The sequence below is a fragment of the Aspergillus costaricaensis genome, assembly GCF_003184835.1.
Source record: "Aspergillus costaricaensis CBS 115574 unplaced genomic scaffold BO79scaffold_3, whole genome shotgun sequence".
NCBI classification, from domain to species: Eukaryota; Fungi; Ascomycota; class Eurotiomycetes; order Eurotiales; family Aspergillaceae; genus Aspergillus; species Aspergillus costaricensis.
In genome coordinates, this window is record NW_020291803.1 from 22,059 (window position 1) to 43,473 (window position 21,415).

The 21,415-nt window shown below is 51.2% G+C and overlaps 8 protein-coding genes across 8 annotated transcripts; 4 read left to right on the forward strand and 4 right to left on the reverse strand.

The window, feature by feature from the left end:
* Window positions 1-338: 338 nt before the first annotated feature.
* Window positions 339-2,110, reverse strand: BO79DRAFT_165182 (uncharacterized protein). The gene is made up of 6 exons (XM_025679243.1): window positions 1,731-2,110; window positions 1,653-1,679; window positions 1,351-1,585; window positions 1,194-1,295; window positions 762-1,115; window positions 339-697 (listed from the first exon to the last, which is right to left on the reverse strand). Exons 1-6 carry the CDS (start codon window positions 1,802-1,804, stop codon window positions 584-586), a joined length of 906 nt encoding a protein of 301 aa, XP_025543755.1. The 5' UTR covers window positions 1,805-2,110; the 3' UTR covers window positions 339-583.
* A 679-nt stretch (window positions 2,111-2,789) lies between these two features.
* BO79DRAFT_272185 (uncharacterized protein) lies at window positions 2,790-3,654 on the reverse strand. Its single transcript, XM_025687418.1, has 3 exons — window positions 3,376-3,654; window positions 3,124-3,200; window positions 2,790-3,025 (listed from the first exon to the last, which is right to left on the reverse strand). The coding sequence occupies exons 1-2, from the start codon at window positions 3,539-3,541 to the stop codon at window positions 3,175-3,177; spliced, it is 192 nt and encodes a 63-aa protein (XP_025543756.1). The 5' UTR covers window positions 3,542-3,654; the 3' UTR covers window positions 2,790-3,025; window positions 3,124-3,174.
* A 6,048-nt stretch (window positions 3,655-9,702) lies between these two features.
* Window positions 9,703-12,454, forward strand: BO79DRAFT_41637 (serine/threonine-protein kinase). The gene is made up of 3 exons (XM_025689224.1): window positions 9,703-10,003; window positions 10,066-10,809; window positions 10,863-12,454. Exons 1-3 carry the CDS (start codon window positions 9,830-9,832, stop codon window positions 12,297-12,299), a joined length of 2,355 nt encoding a protein of 784 aa, XP_025543757.1. The 5' UTR covers window positions 9,703-9,829; the 3' UTR covers window positions 12,300-12,454.
* Window positions 12,455-12,609: 155 nt separating this feature from the next.
* Window positions 12,610-13,332, reverse strand: BO79DRAFT_224448 (uncharacterized protein; the record flags this gene model as incomplete). The annotated part of the gene is made up of 4 exons (XM_025683674.1): window positions 12,610-12,701; window positions 12,798-12,831; window positions 12,924-12,996; window positions 13,256-13,332. 4 exons carry the CDS (start codon window positions 13,330-13,332, stop codon window positions 12,610-12,612), a joined length of 276 nt encoding a protein of 91 aa, XP_025543758.1.
* A 53-nt stretch (window positions 13,333-13,385) lies between these two features.
* Window positions 13,386-15,012, forward strand: BO79DRAFT_165188 (exosome non-catalytic core subunit RRP42). The gene is made up of 2 exons (XM_025679244.1): window positions 13,386-14,145; window positions 14,217-15,012. The coding sequence occupies exons 1-2, from the start codon at window positions 13,591-13,593 to the stop codon at window positions 14,823-14,825; spliced, it is 1,164 nt and encodes a 387-aa protein (XP_025543759.1). The 5' UTR covers window positions 13,386-13,590; the 3' UTR covers window positions 14,826-15,012.
* A 356-nt stretch (window positions 15,013-15,368) lies between these two features.
* BO79DRAFT_186947 (putative DRAP deaminase) lies at window positions 15,369-16,203 on the reverse strand (the record flags this gene model as incomplete). The annotated part of the gene is made up of 1 exon (XM_025680507.1): window positions 15,369-16,203. Exon 1 carries the CDS (start codon window positions 16,086-16,088, stop codon window positions 15,369-15,371), a length of 720 nt encoding a protein of 239 aa, XP_025543760.1. The 5' UTR covers window positions 16,089-16,203.
* A 201-nt stretch (window positions 16,204-16,404) lies between these two features.
* On the forward strand, window positions 16,405-17,828 carry BO79DRAFT_186950 (DnaJ domain protein). Its single transcript, XM_025680508.1, has 2 exons — window positions 16,405-16,736; window positions 16,813-17,828. Exons 1-2 carry the CDS (start codon window positions 16,499-16,501, stop codon window positions 17,601-17,603), a joined length of 1,029 nt encoding a protein of 342 aa, XP_025543761.1. The 5' UTR covers window positions 16,405-16,498; the 3' UTR covers window positions 17,604-17,828.
* Window positions 17,829-18,612: 784 nt separating this feature from the next.
* BO79DRAFT_41659 (universal stress protein family domain protein) lies at window positions 18,613-21,350 on the forward strand. The gene is made up of 4 exons (XM_025689225.1): window positions 18,613-18,703; window positions 18,773-20,915; window positions 20,963-21,024; window positions 21,089-21,350. The coding sequence occupies exons 2-4, from the start codon at window positions 18,978-18,980 to the stop codon at window positions 21,252-21,254; spliced, it is 2,166 nt and encodes a 721-aa protein (XP_025543762.1). The 5' UTR covers window positions 18,613-18,703; window positions 18,773-18,977; the 3' UTR covers window positions 21,255-21,350.
* Window positions 21,351-21,415: the final 65 nt, after the last annotated feature.

Genomic DNA, 21,415 nt, shown 5'->3' on the forward strand with positions numbered 1-21,415 from the left:
TTTTCATCAATATTATTACCATTCGCCAATGGCAATTTACAGAACTGGCTTCTTGAAATGACCATCGGTGGCGAGTTGCTACCTAGCGAAGCTCTACAATCATCCACGATGTTTCCCTAACCCACTATATAAAGACACCACACTACTAGTATAGATCCAGCGGGTCGGCAGTCTATGGTTCCTGGGCGGGAACCAGCCTACTTTGTAGTAGAAACCAAGATCGCTTCATCCATGGTTGATAAAGGTGGAACCGTCCATATTCTTCAATTGGCACTACAAAGGATACAACAACCGAATAGTAACAGCAATGGGACCACCATTGGAAAAACAGCCACTATTGCGCCTCCTACTAGCAGTGACCCATCGCTTCCGGCTGCCACAGTACATTTGTCACACCATCTCAGAAAAGCAAGACTGGTTAGCCGAATAAGAGAATTAAGACAGTAGCCCGAATTGGAGGACAGAAGAAATTCATATGGGTTTTCACAGCTTTTCAGTCACCTCAATAATCCCAATAACTTCAGACTCAGTACGATCACAATCACTGTTACACCTGAGTTCTGCCCTGGGATACCAAGCGTGCTCACAGAAAGCCGTCCAGATCATTCTCTTCTTCCTCATCGTCAGAAGGAATATTCGCACCGCTGGCGTCGGGAATGGCCATGCTCGGCAGTTCACCCTTCTCATAGATGGTGCGCTACGCGGGATCACTCGTCATTAACATCGACTCTTCGTAGATATGCAAAGTCATTAGCACTTACCGGAATCTTCGCGAACTTGGACTCCTTCTTCGGCGTAGCTCTGGCGGGACCGGCCTCACTTCTGGTAGCCTTGCTCTTGACTCCCCAGACAGACCATTCGCTCTCGTAGGACTGGGTGGCCTCCGCACGGTGAGTGAGTACATGGGGGTTTCCCTGAGGATCGTAGCCGGTGAAGACTCTCTCTTTGCCCTTATTGGCGCTGCTGTTCTCGTCGGTGTGTCCAGGTTCAAGAAAGACACCGCCGCCAACGGACAAATCGTCATCGTCATCCTCATCATCGCTGTAACCAGATCCTTCATGAGCACCGGTCAGCTGGAGCCGCTTGAGCGAGATAGCCATAGAGCTAGTGCCTGCCTGACTCTTCGAGCTTGTCAGTACATCCCAACTAAAATAAAGATGATATAGAAGTAGAGATCATGGGGGATTCCCAACAGTAACAGAGCTAGCAGTATTATCATCGCCTCCGGTGATCTGCTTCATTTCATCAATCAAGGGTTCAGTCTCCGTATGCTTCTGGACACAGTTCATGCATCGCTGTCCCGAGATTAGCCCAGCTGCACTCCACCGCGACTAAACCGGGGAAACATACCGCAGTATCACGCTCCTGACGCTGGTTCTTCGCGAACTCTTCAATCGATTTGACACGGTCACACTGGGAGCATTTCAATTCAGTATTGCCTGGACCGGTGCACTGTCTGCATCTGGCAATTCCGCTGGTAACAGGCGAAACTCCATTGGCCACTACGGCATGACGTAGGATGTCCAACTGTCTGTTAGAAAAAGTGCCGATGTACCGAAACTTCTTGCAGGTTCCGCACTTGATTCTAAGCTCGCGTCAGCCGTAGAACAGAATGATATCCCATGCAGTATAGAGTGAAGTAGTAGACATACCTATCCGGGAAGACAACCTTGTCAAGCCTATAGTATAGTCAGCCAGACCGATCTGAAGCGTGTCTAGCAGAGACTGACCGATTTTTGACTGTCTGGCTATAGCCACCGGCAAAGGCGTTCGGAACCACGTTGGCTCGTCTGGACGGCCCCATGGTGAGAGCTATCCGGGGGGAACGACTATCAGTAGGACGATGATGAAGTTGCGTCAGATCAGCTAGATACCAGCCACGAAGTCGAAGACGCGAGATAGAACGAAGGAGAAACAAAGTAAACAATTTCCAGGCGACTTTATAGGCTCTCAGCAGGATCTATCACTATGGCATCCTTCCTGCCCAGGCAACGTAAGCTCCAGTGAACAGTGTTAGTGAGACGGTGAATGAAGACGGAGGAAACTGCCTGCGAAGGTATTCGATAAGCATCTAGGCGCCAGCCACCAGTTAGTGACGCGTGACACTTTGTGAAGGGGAAAGTAATGCTGGTGGCTCATGACAATATCATGAAGCCTGAGTGGTAAGTTCCGTCCGAAGAAGAAGTCAATACCTGAGGCTGATGGTATTGTTGAGCACGGAAAACGCCATGTTCCCCTCATTTTGCACTGGAAATCGTCATTTTCCAAGTTGGGCAGGTCAAAAACTCGCGTCTGCCTCTCAGAGGTTGATTCTCATGATAGTGTCATACAGATAGCTCGACGTTGGTCTAAGATGAAATGTCTTGCAAACGGTCTGCTTAGTGTCAAACGCATGTCTCGGCGCTTTTGTGTGCTCGTTTGCACTGCTGGTGGCTTGTTTCGCATCAGCTCGGCGGGCACATATTGTTACTCTCCTGGCTACCCTCACTACTTGGCTTCAGCTGAAAGTATCTTGGAGTCACGAACCACTACGAAGTATGTTAACCAATGTGAGAATGAAGCTGAGAACAATGACGTAGCATGCACTAACTGCACAGATCCCAAAGATAAGGGGAAGAAAAGGAATTATGAACACTTGAATGAAGTGAGCTGAAAAGTCAGTCAATTCCGCTGGTATATCTGCCTTCCCCGCCTCTTCATAGGCTGACTGAGATGCATCATATCTGAAGCGAGATTACATTCTCATCGGACTCTCTTCACAGTCCTCCGATATCCTAGTAGGATTCTCATCGATCTACACAGCTTTCTGCACACCGCGTCGGAGAAATTGGAAAATGGGAGCCAAAAAGAGGGGAAAGGGTAGATCTGGCATGCGGGAATGCAGACACCCTGAGACTACTGCAAGTCCAGCCGGCTAATCCAGCAATCATGTTTCGTCAGGGTCAACACAAGCCTGACTCACATCACGATTGGCCAGCCTTGATAAAATTTGTCTTTGCTAGATGGGACTGATCAACAGGAGGGTCTGTACACAGTCGAGTAGACACAGCGCACCCACTGAAAGGTGGCACCCATGTGAGTAAGAGCAGAAACTGGGCAGAGGTATCCATCTGGAGAACGCACATCCTGATGCAAGCACATCCTGTACCTGCCTAAGCTCGTAGGTACTTTTGATCACCCCCCCCGAAGAAAGTCATGGACTGGGGCAATTGAGAATTAATAATGTGGAATCCTTAGTGGCGTTCCAGAAGGTCTTTAGTCGGCTTTACCTGCAGGGAATTCTTTGTTGATCCTCCATGGCGTTCCGTAGTCCGTCGACGATAGAGAGCCACTCTCAATATTATTACCCATAGTTATTCCGCTCCAACGGTCAACTCAAGCGGCAAAGCCGACGGGGGTGCCGCTCACGATGAGCTTCTTTGCCTAGAGAAGGTAATTGCGAGATTTTCGTCTCCTGATCTCCTTCTTCGTCGATTCCATGAACGTCCTTCATCCTTCTGGAACGCTCTTGGAATGAGCCGGCTTCGAAAGCTACTGACATAGTAGCCGGGCTAAGAGATCCCTAAGGAGCAGCGGAGCTGCTAGCGAGATAGGTCAACTGGGCCGCGAGACACCCAAGAGATCCATTTGTTGGTAACGGATGCGTTTGGGAACTCCATCGTAATCCTCACCATCTCGCCGGACGCAACGACTACTGGCTGACTAGAGAACTAGATCCATAGCCGGGTCTGTCGGGTAGCGGGGACGGGCCTCACGCCGAGTGGGGACCCGCATTCCCCGACTGCCCCGGCGCAATCAGCAGGTCCACGGTATCCGCTTGCGAAATGCCTTTCATCCACTCATTCGAATGAAGCGGCTCCACTGTTGGGTCTTCCCAATCACCCTTGGCTGGTAACTCAGACGGCCGGCGGTCGACTAAACCCGTTGGTTCCATGAGAACCACGTCTTCCGACCCTCTGATCTATCCGTTTTGGGGGTGGAGGCCCATCAGCCAGTCGTCTAGGACTCCGGTACCAGTCACCCACCCTTCCCTTTCTGCGCTGGTGCCCGAAACTTTCCAAGAAATTGCAATCATTGGCTTTTCCCCCTCTTTTTCAAATCCCACGCACAAACTCTTTTCTGTCTTTGTAGTTGTTAGTTGTTGTGGTGGTGGTGGTTGTCACTTTGGCCTAATGTCGGGTAGCCTTCTCTCTATTGGAAGAGCAGCCGCGATTATTGTGGTTAAATCATGATTATGTAAATTAACAGTCCAAATGGCATGATACCACCCAAGGAGACACCAAAACAGATGGAGAAGTAAATAAACAATATTCGCGTAGCCCAGGTAGCGGGAGGAAGACACTCCGTGGCAAGAAGAGCAAAGACCATTAATGGGGGGGGAAGCAGATGTCATGCCGGCAAGATTACGAGTCGTGATTTTCTCGAGTGGTTGGTTGGTTGGCCCACCATAGCATCGCACAGTCCTCATTTACTGTGTATGGAGAACACAAACCCCTCAATGTTTTCTTCTTTCTCCCCAAAGCATACATCCCTTCCCCTCCTCTCTCATCATTCATGAATGGAAAAGAAGAAACAAGAAGAACACCAAAGAAGAGAGGGAGAGAGGATACTGCTATGGACCTCAAAAAGACGGTGACTGACAGTCTCCATTCTTCGCCGTTCCCACCGAGTGGTTTATTGAAGCCTGTCACCGGTCAAGTGACACAAGCGGTGACCAATCCATCTCTAGACCCCTTTTTTTGGCATCTGTATGGCCTGTCATCAAAACCGGATCTTAATAACGAGTGTAAACAGTACACAGGTCGTAGGTGCGGTGTAGCTGATCATACGCGTCTCGGCTCCAGACTTGATCAACTTCAAGACATGGCTTCTCCGTCCATGACCCATCACCCGCCACCGTAACAGGAATGGAAATCCCCATATCTTCCTATCAAGAAGGACACCCGACTCCGTGCATAACAGTACTACTGTATATGGGAAATGATCACGCCAATGAAGCCACTATCTATGCTGCTTTGAGTATGTAGTGCATTGGAGCATTGCCGGTTCAAAGTTTGGCCATTATGCCCGCCTACTAATGCCGTCTGTGAGGGTTGATGATCCTCTCCGTCATCAAAGTTCCCAGCGATGACATCTTATCATAAGATCGGCTATGATCACCCCACATTGCAAGGGTAAAACGGAAAAGGCCTGGTAAATGAGTCTCTCTGCGGTTCCCTCGTCTCAAGAATTGGTGTATCCAGTGGCGAACTGAACTCTTTGCATGTAAAAAAGAGAAAAAGGAAAAAGAAATATAGGAATCGGTAACTGTGGTAACAGCTGTCCTACACAAGCAATGGCCGTGTTGCGTACTTGATGTGCCCCGTACTTTCTACAGTGCACCAGTCTGTGTCCTGGATCTGATCTCGCAGATGCACAGGCTTAGCTACAGCTGATCAACTTCGCTTGATGTATGAAGTCTATACATCCAGAAGGATTCAGCAGCAGCCATACATGTGCATAATGTATGCATCAGTTCGTAAGGAAGTACCGCTGAGAGTATCGCCCTCTATCCCTATGGGGTAGCCCCTCAGTGGAATATCGCGCTCTAAGCACAATGCAAATCTTTGGGGACTTTGATGGCTTGAATAGTTGGAGCTTCTACGTGATTCAGCGCACGGAGTATGCGGTCCATGGTACTCCGAAGACATATCCATACTGACCCGATAGTTCGAGACAACCCTCAGCTCCAGAATGTGGCAACGCGTAACCTTCAGAAACATAGTACTCACAATCGTCTCATATATGTTGATTGCCATGGAGCTGAGTTATTTTCTTAAAGCACCTGGAATTGTCTTAAACCTTGTAGACGTCAAGCGCGGGTAGCGGAGACCTCTGTGGATGATTGGAACAAGGCATCCTGCCTTTCCCTCGGACAACATGGTAGTACAGCGTCTTACTGTTGTTCCTTCTTTTTCCGGGTAACAGTACTTTCTCTCACACTACTACGAAAATTTTTTTCTCTTTTTTCTTTCCTTTTGTCATCCTCTCTTTCTGTCAGTCAGCTGAAGCACCAATAGTATCGATGAAACAGCGACGCTTTTCCTTCGGCCATCTCCCGCTGTTGATGAATCTATCAACTTTCGACCAAGCAATCCTTACCGTTTCAACCCTCGGAAAAGTGTTACACATGTAGATTACCCAAGAAAGACGGGACCAGCATACCCGGAGGGGCAGACATGCAAGCCACATCTCTATCGATGTAGTACCGGCAGATGGCAAAACAGTTTCCAGGCTCGATTTGAAGATCAGTCGTTGCAGCCTGTGGGTATTCCAACTAACTTACTGTAAGTGTTGCCATGCTGGCGGTCAGCCACCTAAGCATAATAAAGAGGGGGAGGGGGGGCAGGCAGGCGACGGATGTACGGGGGATGGATACATGTCCAGCCACTGTTGGCTGGATCCATTGTTCAAGACAACAGATGAACTATCAATAATAATGGATCCAGATAACAACCTGCATGAACTGTAAAACTGCCCACTGCCTGGAGTATCTTCTCTTTTCCTTGTCCTGTGGATCCCCCGGCTGACCTCTCTCTATCTAACTCGGAAGTCAGCAACTAGCAACTTTGAGCTACTTACTTAACTAGTAGACTAACAAAGCCCCAGAACAGGCATTAGTAGTGAGTTATGATTCCTCGGCTGGCAAGCTATTTTACGCTCATATATTATCGGCAAGGATAGCCTGCGCCGTAATCTTAACTCAAATCTGGGTTTTTGATGCAGCTCGTCTTATTTTCTTTTTAATTTTTTCCCTTCTCTTTCCACCCTCTGGGGTGATGCTGTAGATGAGGTAATGCGGGTATCACATGCGACCCCTGAATGATGGATTATACGAGGCGAAACCCCCGTACAACCGTCACGGTTTAGGGTGTAGGGAGCACTACCTGTCACATTCGCTGGAGAGTCTAGAGTGTCATGATTATCCGAGACCCTGAGTGGGATGGCCGAGCAGCAAGTCGCATCACTCTGGGAAAAGGTTGCAACCCAGGTTGAAGCAAGAGAGACGCGGCCCAACCCCTGGCCAACCTTGCTAGCGCCCGTCTAACGATTACTAGAGGCGGAGACTAAGTGGAGTCGATTAAGGCTGGACCTCGCCAGAGTCCAGAGTCTTCAAAGCGACGTGTGATGATGACTGGTCGCATGAAGTACCTAAGGCTCCTCCCAGGCCGTTTTTCATTTCGATCTCTTTGAAAGTGAGAAAGTCTGCTCTTCCTCCAAATCTCAAAGACGGGATTTTTTGAACAGTCTAAACTGTTTTCTACACCTCATCTTAGACCGAACTTTGTTAGATCCTTTCACTTCGCGATGAATCTCATTTGCCCCGGCATGGGCTCAAACGACGACAGTTGCGCCACATAATTTCGATATAGTCAAGAATGACAACTCTTTTAAGAAAGAATCGGGGGTGTGTCCCGATTCAAATGTAATGTAAAGATATGACACCACTGGTCTGTAGTAGTCTCCGTCTGAACGGGAGAGACACTGTGATTCACTATCATCACCTAGTCAACATAGGCAAAGTACCTCGGAAGATACATCTGGATGGAGGCGATTGGTTGGAAACACTACCACGGATCACACTGATCAAGATTGCTGTGTCTAATACTTCAACATATGGGATCTCGCTTCATGGGCAAGTAAGCAAGCTGCCCTACGCAAAGTACTTACTTTTGCTTAAGGGAGTAGCCAGCAAGCAATACTCAGCTCAAAAGCTGTGAGAATCATTCGTGGAATTCATGGGACTTTCCGTTCGAAATGTCGGTAATTGGAAGACAGTAATTTACGGCATTCTTCGTGGACCGGGGGCTCTTCAAAACAAACAAACCGTAAACCCCGAAACCTACCCTAATGAACAGTCAATCTGAGGGGAAAGAAAAAAGTAATCACCTATTTTTTTCGTCTCTTTCCTTCTTTGAGTTGGGGGATTTCGATAGAACGACGGATCTATTCCTTTCTCTTTTCCTGCTCCTCCCAAAGGTGTAGACTTCAGAACTGGGTGTTTCCTCATCACTGCTCTCTCCTTGACTGTATGGACTCCGCAAGCATGTTCCAAACGATCGTTGTCCCAAGATTTCTCCATCTTAGCCGCGGGGATAAGTTATTGTGGTGCATTTCCATGTTTTCGTCTTGACCTTTTCGGTAATGTACCATGAACCCGAACCGCCAGGTGCCGCCTTCGAGGGTTCTTTCCCCCCCCTTCTTTGGGCCGCCCGTGTATGGTAAGTTTGGAAACTCCCTGAACCTCCTTTTCGGATTCCTTGGGTGAAAAGGGTGGGTCTCCGTTCCTCGACCATTCCTCTCTCAGTGACCAAGTGGTCGGGACTAGTCCGGTGGAGGAAAAGTCCGCTAAACGCAGCATGGTATGGCGTTGACCACATTATTCATGGGTATTATTATTAGTAGCTAAGTAATAATACGAATTCAGTCGGTATGAATGAATGACTCTCTCTCTTTTTCCCAAGGACGATTACGGAGTCCGATTTCGCGCGGATACCTTAGTGGCCGGGCTAATACGGAGACTGGAGCGAATGGCCAGAGAGGGTTAATATTACTAGGCGCTTGGTAGCTTGGGTTTAGTAGAAAAGTAGTTAGAAGCAAGTGAACTGGTTAGTAGTTCAGACTCAAGTTGAGGTCCGTCCTGTTTGAATTACTAGGTAATCTTGCCTCTCTAGGCTTGCTACTCCGGCCTTTCTTTCGCGTCTCTTTCTCGCTGGACCACTCGCGTCACCGTTCGGCCCTCATATTAACACCTCAATTGTTGCCTTCTTTTCTGCCACTCGCCCACCCTTCCCCCCCTCCCCCTTCGCCGTCGTTCCCCCAACCTCAAATGGAGAACCACAACAACAAGAACTCTGCATGATCATCACATTCTCTCTGTCGTGCATCTGCCGTCAATTCCTAAGGGAAAAAACAATTCGACCATTTGGGTCCATGTCATCCACTGGCCGTCCCTCCGGTTCAGTCCTTTTTTAACCCCTCAATAAAAAAAAAAAAAATAAAAACCCACCTGCATCATTTTATTCTTTGGAAGCATAATTATTATTTTTATAATTTATATTATTTTATTTCGGATCTGCACCATCGCCTTTTTCACCAAACCCGCTTCGTCGTCGACCGCCTCTTCAGTCCCCACGGCCCGGACCCAACTTCTCCTCTTCGTCTTGGAGCTGGTAAAGGCTAAAGCTGTCACCGCGTCAGGGGCTTGTCGAGTTATTCCCTTTCCTACTCCGTACTAACTAATTACTCTTTTCCCTCCTCCCTCCCACCACCACCACCACCACCACCACCACCACAACAACCCCCCTCCCCTCTCTGTCCAAGGCGGCCTCCGATCATCCTTTCGTTTAGTCTGTGTCCACCCATCCGGATCCGCTCCTATCACTACAGTGATCACGTCCAATCCTCTGGGTCTTCCATCTGGTTTCCAGATCTTCCCTCTCCTCCACCTTCGCTTCTTTCCTGAGAACTACATGACTACCCCTTTCCCCTCTTCTCTGGGTCCCAATTTCGTCCCGAATCTCTTCTGCACCTAATCCTTATCGCATCCTGCACCTTCACCCATACCTACCCATGGGAAAGCACCACAACACTCCCCGTGGATATCACATTGCCTGACTGCGAATGATGCGCACCTGATCCTACCTATCGACATTCCCGACACACTCAAACTGGAAGAGCCGTGTACTTCCTCTACACATTCCTTACCTCTTAATCCAGGCCCCTCAACGCTGCACAAAGTTCTCTTGGATTTTCTGCTGGCAGAGAAGAGAAGGGAGAAAGAGACACAATGACTGTCTGCTACGACCACCACTCCTTATCACGGGGCGCTGCACCCACTTCAGTCGCCAGCCTCGAAGACAGGTTCGAGGTCCTCAAGGAAGTGGGTGATGGCAGCTTTGGTAGCGTGGCAGTCGCACGTGTGCGGACTGCTGGTTCCAATGTTGCACGGAGGGGGACAATGGTATGTTATCGCAAGCCCTCTTGACGCTCTTCTTCGCTGGGGTTGCTAAGTCCTGTTTCTAGGTTGCCATCAAGACGATGAAGAAGACCTTCGAGTCATTGGCTCCCTGCCTCGAACTCCGTGAAGTCATCTTCCTGCGATCCCTGCCTCCCCATCCCCACCTTGTTCCAGCCCTCGATATCTTCCTCGACCCGCTCTCACGCAAACTACACATCTGCATGGAGTATATGGATGGCAACCTTTACCAATTAATGAAAGCCCGGGATCACAAGCCCCTCGATGGCAAGCATGTCAAGAGCATCCTTTACCAAATCTTGGGCGGTCTCGACCATATTCATGCCCATCACTTCTTCCATCGCGACATCAAACCCGAAAACATCCTCGTCTCGACATCCGCCCCCAACGACTCTGCTTTCAGCCGTTACTCTAACCTCGTCACCCCTCCTTCTACTCCCCCGACATATACTGTGAAGATCGCCGACTTTGGTCTCGCCAGAGAGACTCACTCCAAGCTCCCCTACACGACATATGTCTCTACCAGATGGTATCGGGCGCCTGAAGTTCTCCTGCGTGCAGGAGAATACTCAGCACCGGTGGACATGTGGGCTATCGGCGCCATGGCGGTCGAGATTGCTACCCTGAAGCCACTGTTCCCTGGTGGAAACGAAGTCGATCAGGTCTGGCGTGTTTGTGAGATTATGGGAAGCCCGGGTAACTGGTACAGTAAGTCGGGGGCTAAGCTCGGAGGTGGTGAGTGGAGAGAGGGCTCGCGTCTTGCCCAGAAGCTGGGATTTACGTTCCCGAAGGTAAGATTACCCTGCGCTACCCGCGGTACGAGGCGATTACTAATGAAACGTAGATGGCGCCCCATTCCATGGAAAGCATCCTTCAGGCGCCCCAGTGGCCCGCCGCTCTTAGCCAGTTCGTCACGTGGTGTTTGATGTGGGATCCTAAGAATAGACCGACTTCGACACAAGCCCTCAACCACGAGTACTTTGCTGATGCCATTGACCCATTGAGACCCAAGTCTTCCACAGCTCGCCTTTTGGGCCGGAAGCAATCGGACAAGAGCTTCAAGTCCGCCAATCGTGATGCGAGTGAATCTTCGACCTTGTCATACAAGTCGTCGTGGTTCCGGAGGTCCTTGATCGGCAGGTCGGAAAGCCCGGTGCCACCTGTGGAGAGTGAGAACTCCTCAAAGCAATCGGTGGCTTATTCGGACCTTCAGGCTGGGAAGAGCAAGCCGGCGGCCAGTAAGCGTGCCACTTGGGCTAATGGGGCTCCAATGCCTATTCTGCCCTCGATTAGGCCAGTCTCTCCTCTCTCTAATGCGGTCACAGCGCAAGCCAATTCGTCTCTCGCCCATTCAGGCGACAGTGCCAACGCCAGCAAGGCGAGCAAGAAGATTGGCAGACAGCTTTCTGTCAACTCGCACGGTAATCACTACGCTGATATCCACCGCCAAGAAGCAGAGAGAGCGCTCAATGGCGGGGGCACCGTGTATTCCGCAGTGACCCCCAAGGAGAGCTTCTTCTCGCACCTCCGCAAGCGCGCTCGCAGACTATCCGGTCGCAACCAGGCCAACTCTGGTACTGACGATGTTGAGGCTAACGCTGGCTGCATGCCTTGGTCGAACCGGTCCTCTCTGGCTTTGGACTCTGTCAACAACGTTGGAGAGTCCAAGCAGGGTTCCGATCTCTCGGAGCTGGACAAGGCGCTCCAGACTGTGAAACATTCGCTTGACTCGGCCGCCCTTGGCAATGTTCCCGTGCAAATCACCTCCCCTATCGAGAGTACCAAGCGCCAATCTATGCCGCAGGGCTCGATCCGCTCGATGGGAGAAAGCCCTGTCTCGACCAGCGGCACTGGCGGGCCAATCTCCAGCCGGACTAGGCGCGCAATGCAGATGTCGAACAACCCTATCCACCGCTATGAGACTCCTGAAGAGGAGGACGAGCTGCTGGATGAGGTCTTGCATTCGGCGAGCAGGGCTGCTAGGCGTTTGGCACAGACCGAAGTGTCATCGGAAGTTTCGTCGAACTACAGTCGCCCAGCCGTGGGTAACGACGGCTCTCGCCCCCTGCCCAGTCCTTATCCTACTCCCTCCCCATCCGCCAAGTGCGATGGCGTCTGCTTCGGTCACTCAGACGCAACGCCATGCAGACGCCTGCCCCTCGCGGAGGAGAAGACGGACGCAAACACCAGTCGCCAATGGCCAACCCCTCCATATGAAGATGGTGACTGGGCGAAGCCAGCTCCGGCAAAGTTCCTGACGGGCTCAGCAACTTGTCGTTAGCTTCTCCATGTTGGAGAAGGCACAACTCTTTTCATTTCTTCATCATCTTTCACAGATCTTGTTCATATTTAATCAAAAGAACAAAAACGTGGTGGTCACGCGCGGAATCGGCGAATTAACCGAGCAAGGCGTATGGGATCTGGTGTCTACTGTTTCTTTTATCCACGGAGGTTGGCCGCTTTTTTATCTTTTCTCATTTTCTCGCATTTCATTGTCTCTTTGTTCTTATGTATCCTGCGCTTTGATTTGTACCCATGTTTGTATAGGCCATGGTTCAGCCCGGGTTTCTTTCATTTGTCTGGTTCTGTTTTCATACCCCAAAGGCCCTTCTATAGATACCGTCGGCCTCGCACCTTGTTTTCGGTATACCACTTGCATATATGTCTTTCGTTCCTTGATATCCTAACATCCCCTGCACATTGCTCATCTGTTTGCACTGATACCAATCGCGCGAGTCGCAATGTCTGCTATCATTCCTTCGATATATACTCTTAACACCTGCATACTCAACTCCCCGCATATGCCCTGACCCCTGCAGTCGACCATTTCCTTTTGTCAAACTCCCTTCACCCCTCTGTATATTTCCCGGGCATTGATCCTCCCTCATCATTCTTTTCTCTTTACCCCCCTCATTCCTTTCTGTCTCAATGCGCGGATGGGAAGCGATGTAAAAGCTTCCTCCACAAGAACAAAAGAACTTCCATTCATCTATTGTACAATTTTACCACTTTTTGGGAAGGAGCACTGGTGGCTGGTTCTGGGCTTGAACAATTTTGTAATATAGCACTTACCCGACGGGAGAGCCGTCTGTTTATATCTACTGTTAATGGAACAGACACTGTCTGTCAACATACTTGTCATTCAGATTTCAATTGATTTTGTAAAACTAGTAATTAAGCTTGGAGAGTTGTGATGCTATCAAATGCTCTCCTGTTGTATGCATGCAACTTGGGTACCGGCAATAGTCACGGAACAACCATTCCCCGCCCACCGGCAGAATTTCCCAATGCAGCACTACGTCAAAAGTTCCCATCGAGACTGGATTTGTCGCGACACTGTTCAGAAGTTCGATATTGGCGTGAGTGGCTTGATCCAGAGCGCCCTACAAGTGAAGGCACCACAATTGAAGCCTCATTCTACCGCTAGCAAACCCCGCGCGGTACCATTTACCGTCAGCCATCCCTCCGCGCAAGACTTGCACCAATTCCCGCAAAATCGCAGGCTACCAATCGACCTGCCAATATAATCTCCACCATCTTCACCTCAAAATCCATAACAACAAACACACAAAATGACCGCCCAACGCCAGGCCTCCTCCGCCTCCCAAACGCCCCTCATCTCCCCAGCAGAGCTTTCCTACCTCTACACATCACTATCACTCCCCGATGGCCCCATCCGCCCCGACGGCCGCTCGCCTACCCAATTCCGCCCGTTGACCGCAGAAACAGATATTCTGCCGGGCACCAACGGTAGCGCGCGCGTGGGGTTCGCTGACGGCACGCAAGCCATCGTGGGAGTGAAAGCGGAGGTGGAAAAGACCGTTGTTGCAGCCGAGGCGCTGAACCTATCGCAACAGCAAACGCAAGAAGATTATGCCGATAATGAAGGCGGAGAGGGCCAGAAAACCTCCAGTCATGGTCATGGATCGTGGGTGCAGATGTCTATTGAGATCCCCGGGTTTCGGGATGATGATGCCCTCCCCGTTTTCTTGTCGGAGATGATGCGCGAGCCGCTTGTTGAGTCGGTTGCTGGTTCTGGTGATGGGGTGGGTGGGGATGAGATGGCGGGTGGCTTGAAGGGGAGGTTGGTTATTAATAAGAGGTGGCATTGGAGGTTGTATATTGATGTGAGTTTTTTTTTTTTCTAGAGGGAGGGGGGAGGTAGGAGGGGTGAATGGTGCTAATGATGTTTGTGCAGGTGCTGCTGCTGTCGCAGCCTTTGTCGTACCCGTTGCCGTTGCTGTCTTTGACGACTCATTTGGCTCTTTTGTCGACTAAGCTGCCTAAGCTCAAGTCTAAGGGAGAGGAAGACCCCTTCTTCGATGATGATTGGAATGCCGCTGAATATCTATACCCTCGCTCGCAGTCGGGGCCTCGTCTTTCTTCTACGAAGCAGGTCCGGCCTCCTGTGACGCTGCTCGTTATTTCTGTCGGCGATAATGTCATCTTTGATCCTAACAGGGAGGAGATTGCGGTTGCGGATACGGTCCTGGCTGTTTCTGTCACCCAGGATAGTGACTCGGATGGCCTGAAACTGCTTTCTATTCGCACAGTCGACCCCCCGTCTCGTCTTACGCAGCCGGGTGTATCGAACTCGGAGAACGTGGCAACTCTGGGCTCCACGGCCGCTGCGGAAGAGGCCGCCATGACGGACCCGTCTACTGGCGAAGAGGTTGCCGGCGTTTGGAGACCCCGACGGGGCGGTGTCAAGCGGCGCACGATTGCAAAGATGCTCAAGTTGGTCTTGCAGAAGGGAGGTGTTGGTGAAGAGGTCCTTGAGGGTCTTGAGGGAGTTCAGGTGGGCTGATCGATTGGTCGATATGTGACTGAAAATATTGCCTAAGTTGTGGATAGAACCATGGAGGGCATGATACCCGCGCACCACCGCAAGAGTGGACCATATGGGATAGCAGTCCCGTCGCTATCTCCGATACCGATTACAGAAAAAGCGGTGATCCTCTGAAGGGAGCTTAGACAGGTACATTAGACACAATAATACCGATCTACTACCTCGTGCTGTGAGGGAGTAGGGTTCAAGGACAGAAGCATGTCCAGCATGCCAATGATACTCCATTCTATCCAAGCTGCATTCCACTTCCACAAATTTTTCGAACTCGTAACTAGTCCTTCAATTTCCATTGGGACTCTAGCTTTGTACATATCACCTTTTAAGCCATAAATACTATGCACCTTAGCCTTCACCCACTATACACATCTATACCCCAACCCAGACAAGACAAGACAAGAATACCGCCAGCGGCATCAACTCAACCCCCACGCCCACGCCCACCACCCCATCCCAACCCTACGTAGTATACAACCAACCAACCCCCACAAAGAAAAGAAAAATTCACATCATAGTCTCCCCCTCCATCATCCTCTTCATAGGATTCCTCGGCTGTCTCTCCTGCCTCCTCCTCTCCTCCTCACTAACATTATCCAAATCCGTCTTGACCCCCTCCAACGCCCTCCCCACGACCTCCTCCCTCTTCTCCCTCTCATGACCCTCAACCGCCACCTCCAAAATCTCCCTCTCCAAGCCCGGCACAACCTCCCACTCGACACCCGCCTCCTCCAACCTCCTCACCCCCTCCGACTGCCCCACAAACGTACCCGGCTCCTTCACCCCAAAATACACCTTCTGTATTCCCCGTCCCTCCCCACCCTGTCTCGTCTTGATGATCCGCTCCACGCACGGCGCATTGCCCGAGAGTCTCTTCCCGCAGGGTTCCATAGTCACGTACATGACTAATTTCCGTTCAGGGTCGTCGTGGGGGAGGACAGTGTGCACTTCCTCGTCAGGTACGCCGTGCACGGCGGCGTAGTTGGATAGACAGCATTGTTCGGCGTGCGTGTTGCCGGCTAGTTCCATTGTATAGCCGGTTGAGAGCAGGATGTCGGAGGTGTAGCTGGGGGTGGTGTCGGCTTTGCTTCGGCTGAGGAGGAGAGCGCCGACGCGGAAGTTGGTTGGGAGGGCGGGGGCTTTGCGTGCGAGCGCGAGGCATTGGGTCATGTAGGTGAGGTGGGGGGTGCTGGGGGTTCCCGCCTTGGAGGAGGAGTCTGTGGTCATTTTTGGTGGTGCTTGTGTTGGATTGCTGTAAAATGTGTATGTGTGTGCTGTGTGTAGAGAAGGGGAAGAAGAGTTATTTATGTGATAGTTAGTATGAGTGGGGGGTGGTTAAGAGTATGACCGCATAGAATACTATCTGATACTGTAAGTTAGGTTATCGATTGATGCCGGCTGTTCGCGGCTAAACTTCTTTAGGAAAGATAAGTGGGATTCGCGTCCCGCGCGTTTTGGGGTGTTTGTCTCGTTTGATTTTATTGCGTTGCGCGCGAACATTCACGGCCGAGGTGTTATGTCTTCTACCTCAGCTACTTTTCAGCGCTTCTGGTTTGATTTTGTTTCTTGACGGATACATCTCCCCTTTTCTTTTCTTTTCTCATCACTTACTTGGACCTTTTTGGTCTCTTGGTCAGATGCCTATCACAAACCCCCTCCACCGCTACAAATGGAAAGTTGGGGAGGATCCAGAGGGGCCTTTTTCAGAGGAAGAGAAGGAAAAGCGGGAACCGGTCGAACGCGATGAAAACGGTCAAATAATCATACCCCGGCGCAGAGTTCTTGATTTGTATGAGGTTCTCGGTCTCGATGACCAGGCGACTCAAGACCAGATCAGGGCTGCTTATAAGAAGAAGGCGCTGAAGCATCATCCTGGTACGTATATACTTTTACTATATCTCTTATCTAGCTATCACTTGTGTGGGATGGGCTGTCTAATCATCAGTAACAGACAAGGCACCCCCGAGCAAGAAAGAAGAAGCGAACAGCAAATTCCAGAAAATCGCCTTCGCTTACGCCGTCCTTTCTGATGAACGTCGCCGCGCGAGATTCGATAAGACCGGTAGTACGGAGGACGCCTTGGACGAAGATGAGGATTTCGACTGGACGGAGTTCTACCGGGAGCAATTCGCCACCGCCGTCGATGTCGATGCGATCGACAAGCTCAAGAAGGAATACCAGGGGTCTGAGGAAGAGGTCAAGGATATACTGCAGGCCTATGAAGTCCACCGGGGCGATCTGGATAAAATCTACGACTCTGTGATGCTGTGTAATGTCATTGATGATGATGAGCGATTCCGCGCCATCATTGACTTGGCTATTGCGGAAGGAAGGGCCGGGAAGTACAAGAAATACACGGAGGAGCCGGTCAAGAAGCGTCAGGCCAGGTTGAAGCGGGCACAGAAGGAAGCGAAGGAGGCGGAACAAGTGAGCAAGGAGATGGAGGAGAACAAGTCTAAGACGGGTAGGAAGAACAAGGGAGGGAGGAAGAAGGAGGATGGACCCGAGGACGTGGGTGACTTGGCTGCGATGATTAAACAGCGGAACCTTGGCCGTCTTGACAACCTCATCAATCGGTTGGAGGAGAAGTATAACAAGGATAGTGAGCTTAATGAGCTGGGGCCGGGGCCGAGCAAGACCAAGAAGACAAGGAAGAAGCGGAAGTCGAGTCCTCCTGAATCGGCATTCGAAGAAATGGCTGCGCGTGGGGAGAAGAAGAGGCAGAAGAGGACCAAGGGGTGAGGTGTGTTATCTTTGGGTGGACTGTCTTTCATGCGTTATTTTTCTCTTTTCTTTATCACAACTAGTGCAGTCTTTGGGGTTGGGGAGTTCAGGTCATGTAGGGACACATCCATTCGCGGCATGGTACATTGAGTGATTTGGCAATCAGGCATGGGAGTGCATTGCTTTTGTTTTGCTTTTGCTTTTTTCTACACTGGGATTTTATCTTGACTTCTGCACATTGCTACCATTGAGTGTCCAATACATAAGTAGTAGTGCTGGCAGTAATAAAACAGGCATACCTTGTTGACCGCTAGTAATTGGGAAGGAGGTGCTGAAGGGGGCAAAGGAGAGAACGTGACCATGACAGCTTCGGCCGTGATTGAAGGAACAAACACCTCACCTCCAGCATAATTAAGCAGCCGGTCTACTGCATCCTGCGTACACAGGTCCACCTCGATTGGTGAAGAATCGATGGGTTCGCATTCCAGCTGCATCCAGGCAGGAGTGAAAGTGTGAGACTAACAGCACACACACTCACACTCTCTCTCCCAGCCAACCGATCCTCCCCAGGATGATCGCCGGCATCAAGCCCTGGGGGAGGGTCAATGCAAGGGATGCTCATCACCGGTTGGTGGCACCTTGCACCACCTGGGTCACCATGATTGATTGTGCTTCGTTGCTTTATAAGGATCAGCCAGCTGCTCGCTGATTGTTCGTGATACCCCGCCATGCCGAGCTTTTGGACGCCTTGGCTTGTTCCAACTTGGTCGTCTCGCCTTCCTCCTTCTTCCTCTTCTTCTTCTTCTTCTTCATCCTCTCCCCACACAGCTGGGTGAAGCTACCCTATCCTTCTTCATCTCCCTTCACACTTGTTCACCGTCCACGGAGGCATCCGAGCTACTTTGTCTCCTCTCCGTCGGCTTGCTGGCCAGACGCCAGCCTTTCTTCTCTTCGGTATCATCCGAGGTAGAAACGCTCTGAGTGAGGATCGCCGTTGAGTTGCAGCCGTTGCGCACGTGGAGTTCCGGTCTCCATCCAGCTCCATCATTGTCGCGTGCTCCTCAAGATCCTATCTGAACCTCAGCTGGGTCTATACTTATAACTATAAAGCATCCAACGTAAGAAAGCTCTCCTGCAACGGAACAGCAACCTTAAATAAGAGAAACCTGTTTCTAAAAGCGGGACAGGACCTGGGGACAAAGCTCGGAATCTCAGCAGCTTATGACCATTTCCCCTCCTCTCCACATTCCAAAGCTGGGCACTGGCAGAAAGCTGGGAAGCTAGCTAGGTTCGTCATTTGATTCACATTAATAATTTAGTCCACGGGTTAGTGTTTGGAACCCGCCCGCGCAAAGCCAAAGACAAGCGCGAGGTCGTACCCCACAGCCCACCATGCCGTACTATAGCAGAAAGCCCGCCCACATGTCGCTGGAGACTGCTCTGGAGGAAGAGCGACGGGAGTTGCTAGAGGAGATGGGCGAGAGTCCCTCGACGTCTCGGCGCCGGAGCTTGCTGGACATCTCACCGAGTCCCGGCTTCTTACCCCCGCGGCATGGCTCCATCGCCGGTATTGGCGTGGGCGTGACTCCCCCCTCTTCAGTCCGACATCATTCACTCTATTCCTCCTCTCATTCTCCACTGCCTTCATCTCCTCGTCGCTCTTCCGCTACCGCTACCACTACCGCGACAACCTTCAATCCATCGCCCGCCACTGCAACAACCGCTCCCCCAACTCGCGCCACTACATCCTCTGTCGCTCCCCCTTTGCCTTCTGCGCAGAGGAAAGGGTCCGTCCAATCCGACGGTTCAGTCTCCCCCACCCGATCCACCGACTTGGCGTCAGGCGACAAAGAAAAGCTGGGAGACAACAACAACGGCGCCAGCAACCAGCAGCATTTAAATAAGCCGGAACATAAGTCTGGTCCCAGCATCCGCTGGGATTTGTCAACCAATATGCCACCCAGCGTCGCCAACCGCAATGCGGCCAGACGAAATGCTGCTCAACAACCTCAGGAGAAACCATCCAATCGGCTGCCGAGCATGGCCGCGGTGATGTCAGGGCTGGATCTCAAAGTCGGGTTCCCAAGTTTCGTCAGAGGCAGGGACTCTAGCAGTAGCCGCAGCAATGCTACGCGCGGAACTTCTCTCGACTCTCGAGTCTCCTCTCTCAGACCGGCTCGCTCTAGCTCTCCTAAGCGCCGCTGGCTAAACCCCAATACGCGTGGACCGGTCGCCGATTTGGTGAAACCGCCTGTGGTAGCCAGTAAAAAGGAGACCAGCCCAATGGTGCCTGCGACTAAGGAACCTACTAATCCGGATTCCCGCCCAGGGTCTCCCGAGCCTGAAGCCAAATCGTCGGCTCCGGGCGAGGAGCGACTGGAGAAGGATCGTTTTGACAGCGAAAACAATCCAATTGAGACCAGTGACGAGGATGCCGACGAATCTACCTCTAGCGACGAAGACGCTGTTCATGAGGACGATTCAGACGTCAAGCGTGGCCGGAAGAAGGCCGTCGAGCAGGAAATTCCCGCTAATCCTGGACCAAAGCCGCTCACTACTACTAAGACTGCACCTGAATTCCGTCCAAATCCCGATACGGCGGATAAGCCGGAATTGATACACTCAGCGAAACAAGGACCTGTGCTGAAGAAGCCTGATGTTCATCCACGGACCAGCTTCGACTCGGCCTCGGCCACCAACACTCCGTTTGGATCCGAAGATGAGGCAGAGCTGTCCGATATCAAGCGAGCCCAGAAATTGGGTATCCAGATGTCTTCTATCGACAACACAGTCCAACATCGGTCCATCCGGACGATCATTCGTGGAGACTACGCCGAGGCACAGGAAGAGACGGAGAGCAGTCGCCGACGGCAACGCAAATACCTTGTCGCTACTGATTTGAGCGAGGAGTCTGTGTATGCACTGGAGTGGACCATAGGGACTATCCTCCGGGACGGTGACACCATGTTCGCTGTCTGCGCTATGCACGATGAGACTGCCACGCCTGCTTCAGTGCAGATCGGCGATGGCGCCAAAGCTATCCAAGATGCGGCGGCCGTCGTTGGGTCACAGACCGCAGAGACTGCTGAAAAGGCGCAGAACGATTCCAATTCTCATCTTCCTCGCGCATTGTTCGGTCGCCTGGGTACGGACAGCAAGCCGAGCTCTGTGGATGCTCGCGGCATGTCCAAGGCGGAGTCGGAACGTGTCCATGCAGTCGAGGTTATCTCTCAGACCTGTGTTCGGCTCCTGCGCAAGACATTGCTCCAAGTTCGCGTAGCCGTCGAGGCAATTCACTGCAAGAGCCCGAAACACATGATCACTGAAGCTGTACGTGTCCTCTCCACTCTTCATACTTACATTACTAACTGATTTAGATCGATGGACTTGACCCCACCCTGGTCATCGTCGGAGCCAGAGGCCGCAGCGCACTCAAGGGGTAAGCTTCCACCCATCTACAAATTGACACAATTAGACACTGACTGACATGACCTCTCTCACAGCGTCCTCCTCGGCTCCTTCTCCAACTATCTGGTCATGCACTCATCCGTTCCGGTAATGGTTGCGCGCAAGAAGCTCAAGAAGCAGACCAAGAACAAGAAGACTAATGTCCGCTTGTCCAACAACCTAACCACCCCAAAGAAACTGGCTCTCGCCAAGGTGGACTAGAATGCTAGCCTTCTCGCCCTTTCTCTTTCTCTTTTCCCTTTCCTATTGTTAGCTTTTCTACGATACCTTAACAGGTCTGGTCATATCATGGCGGTCGGCGCATATCTTACGGTCGAAATGTGATTGTCTCAGTGTGATGGTGGTGGTCTTCCTTATTCGCT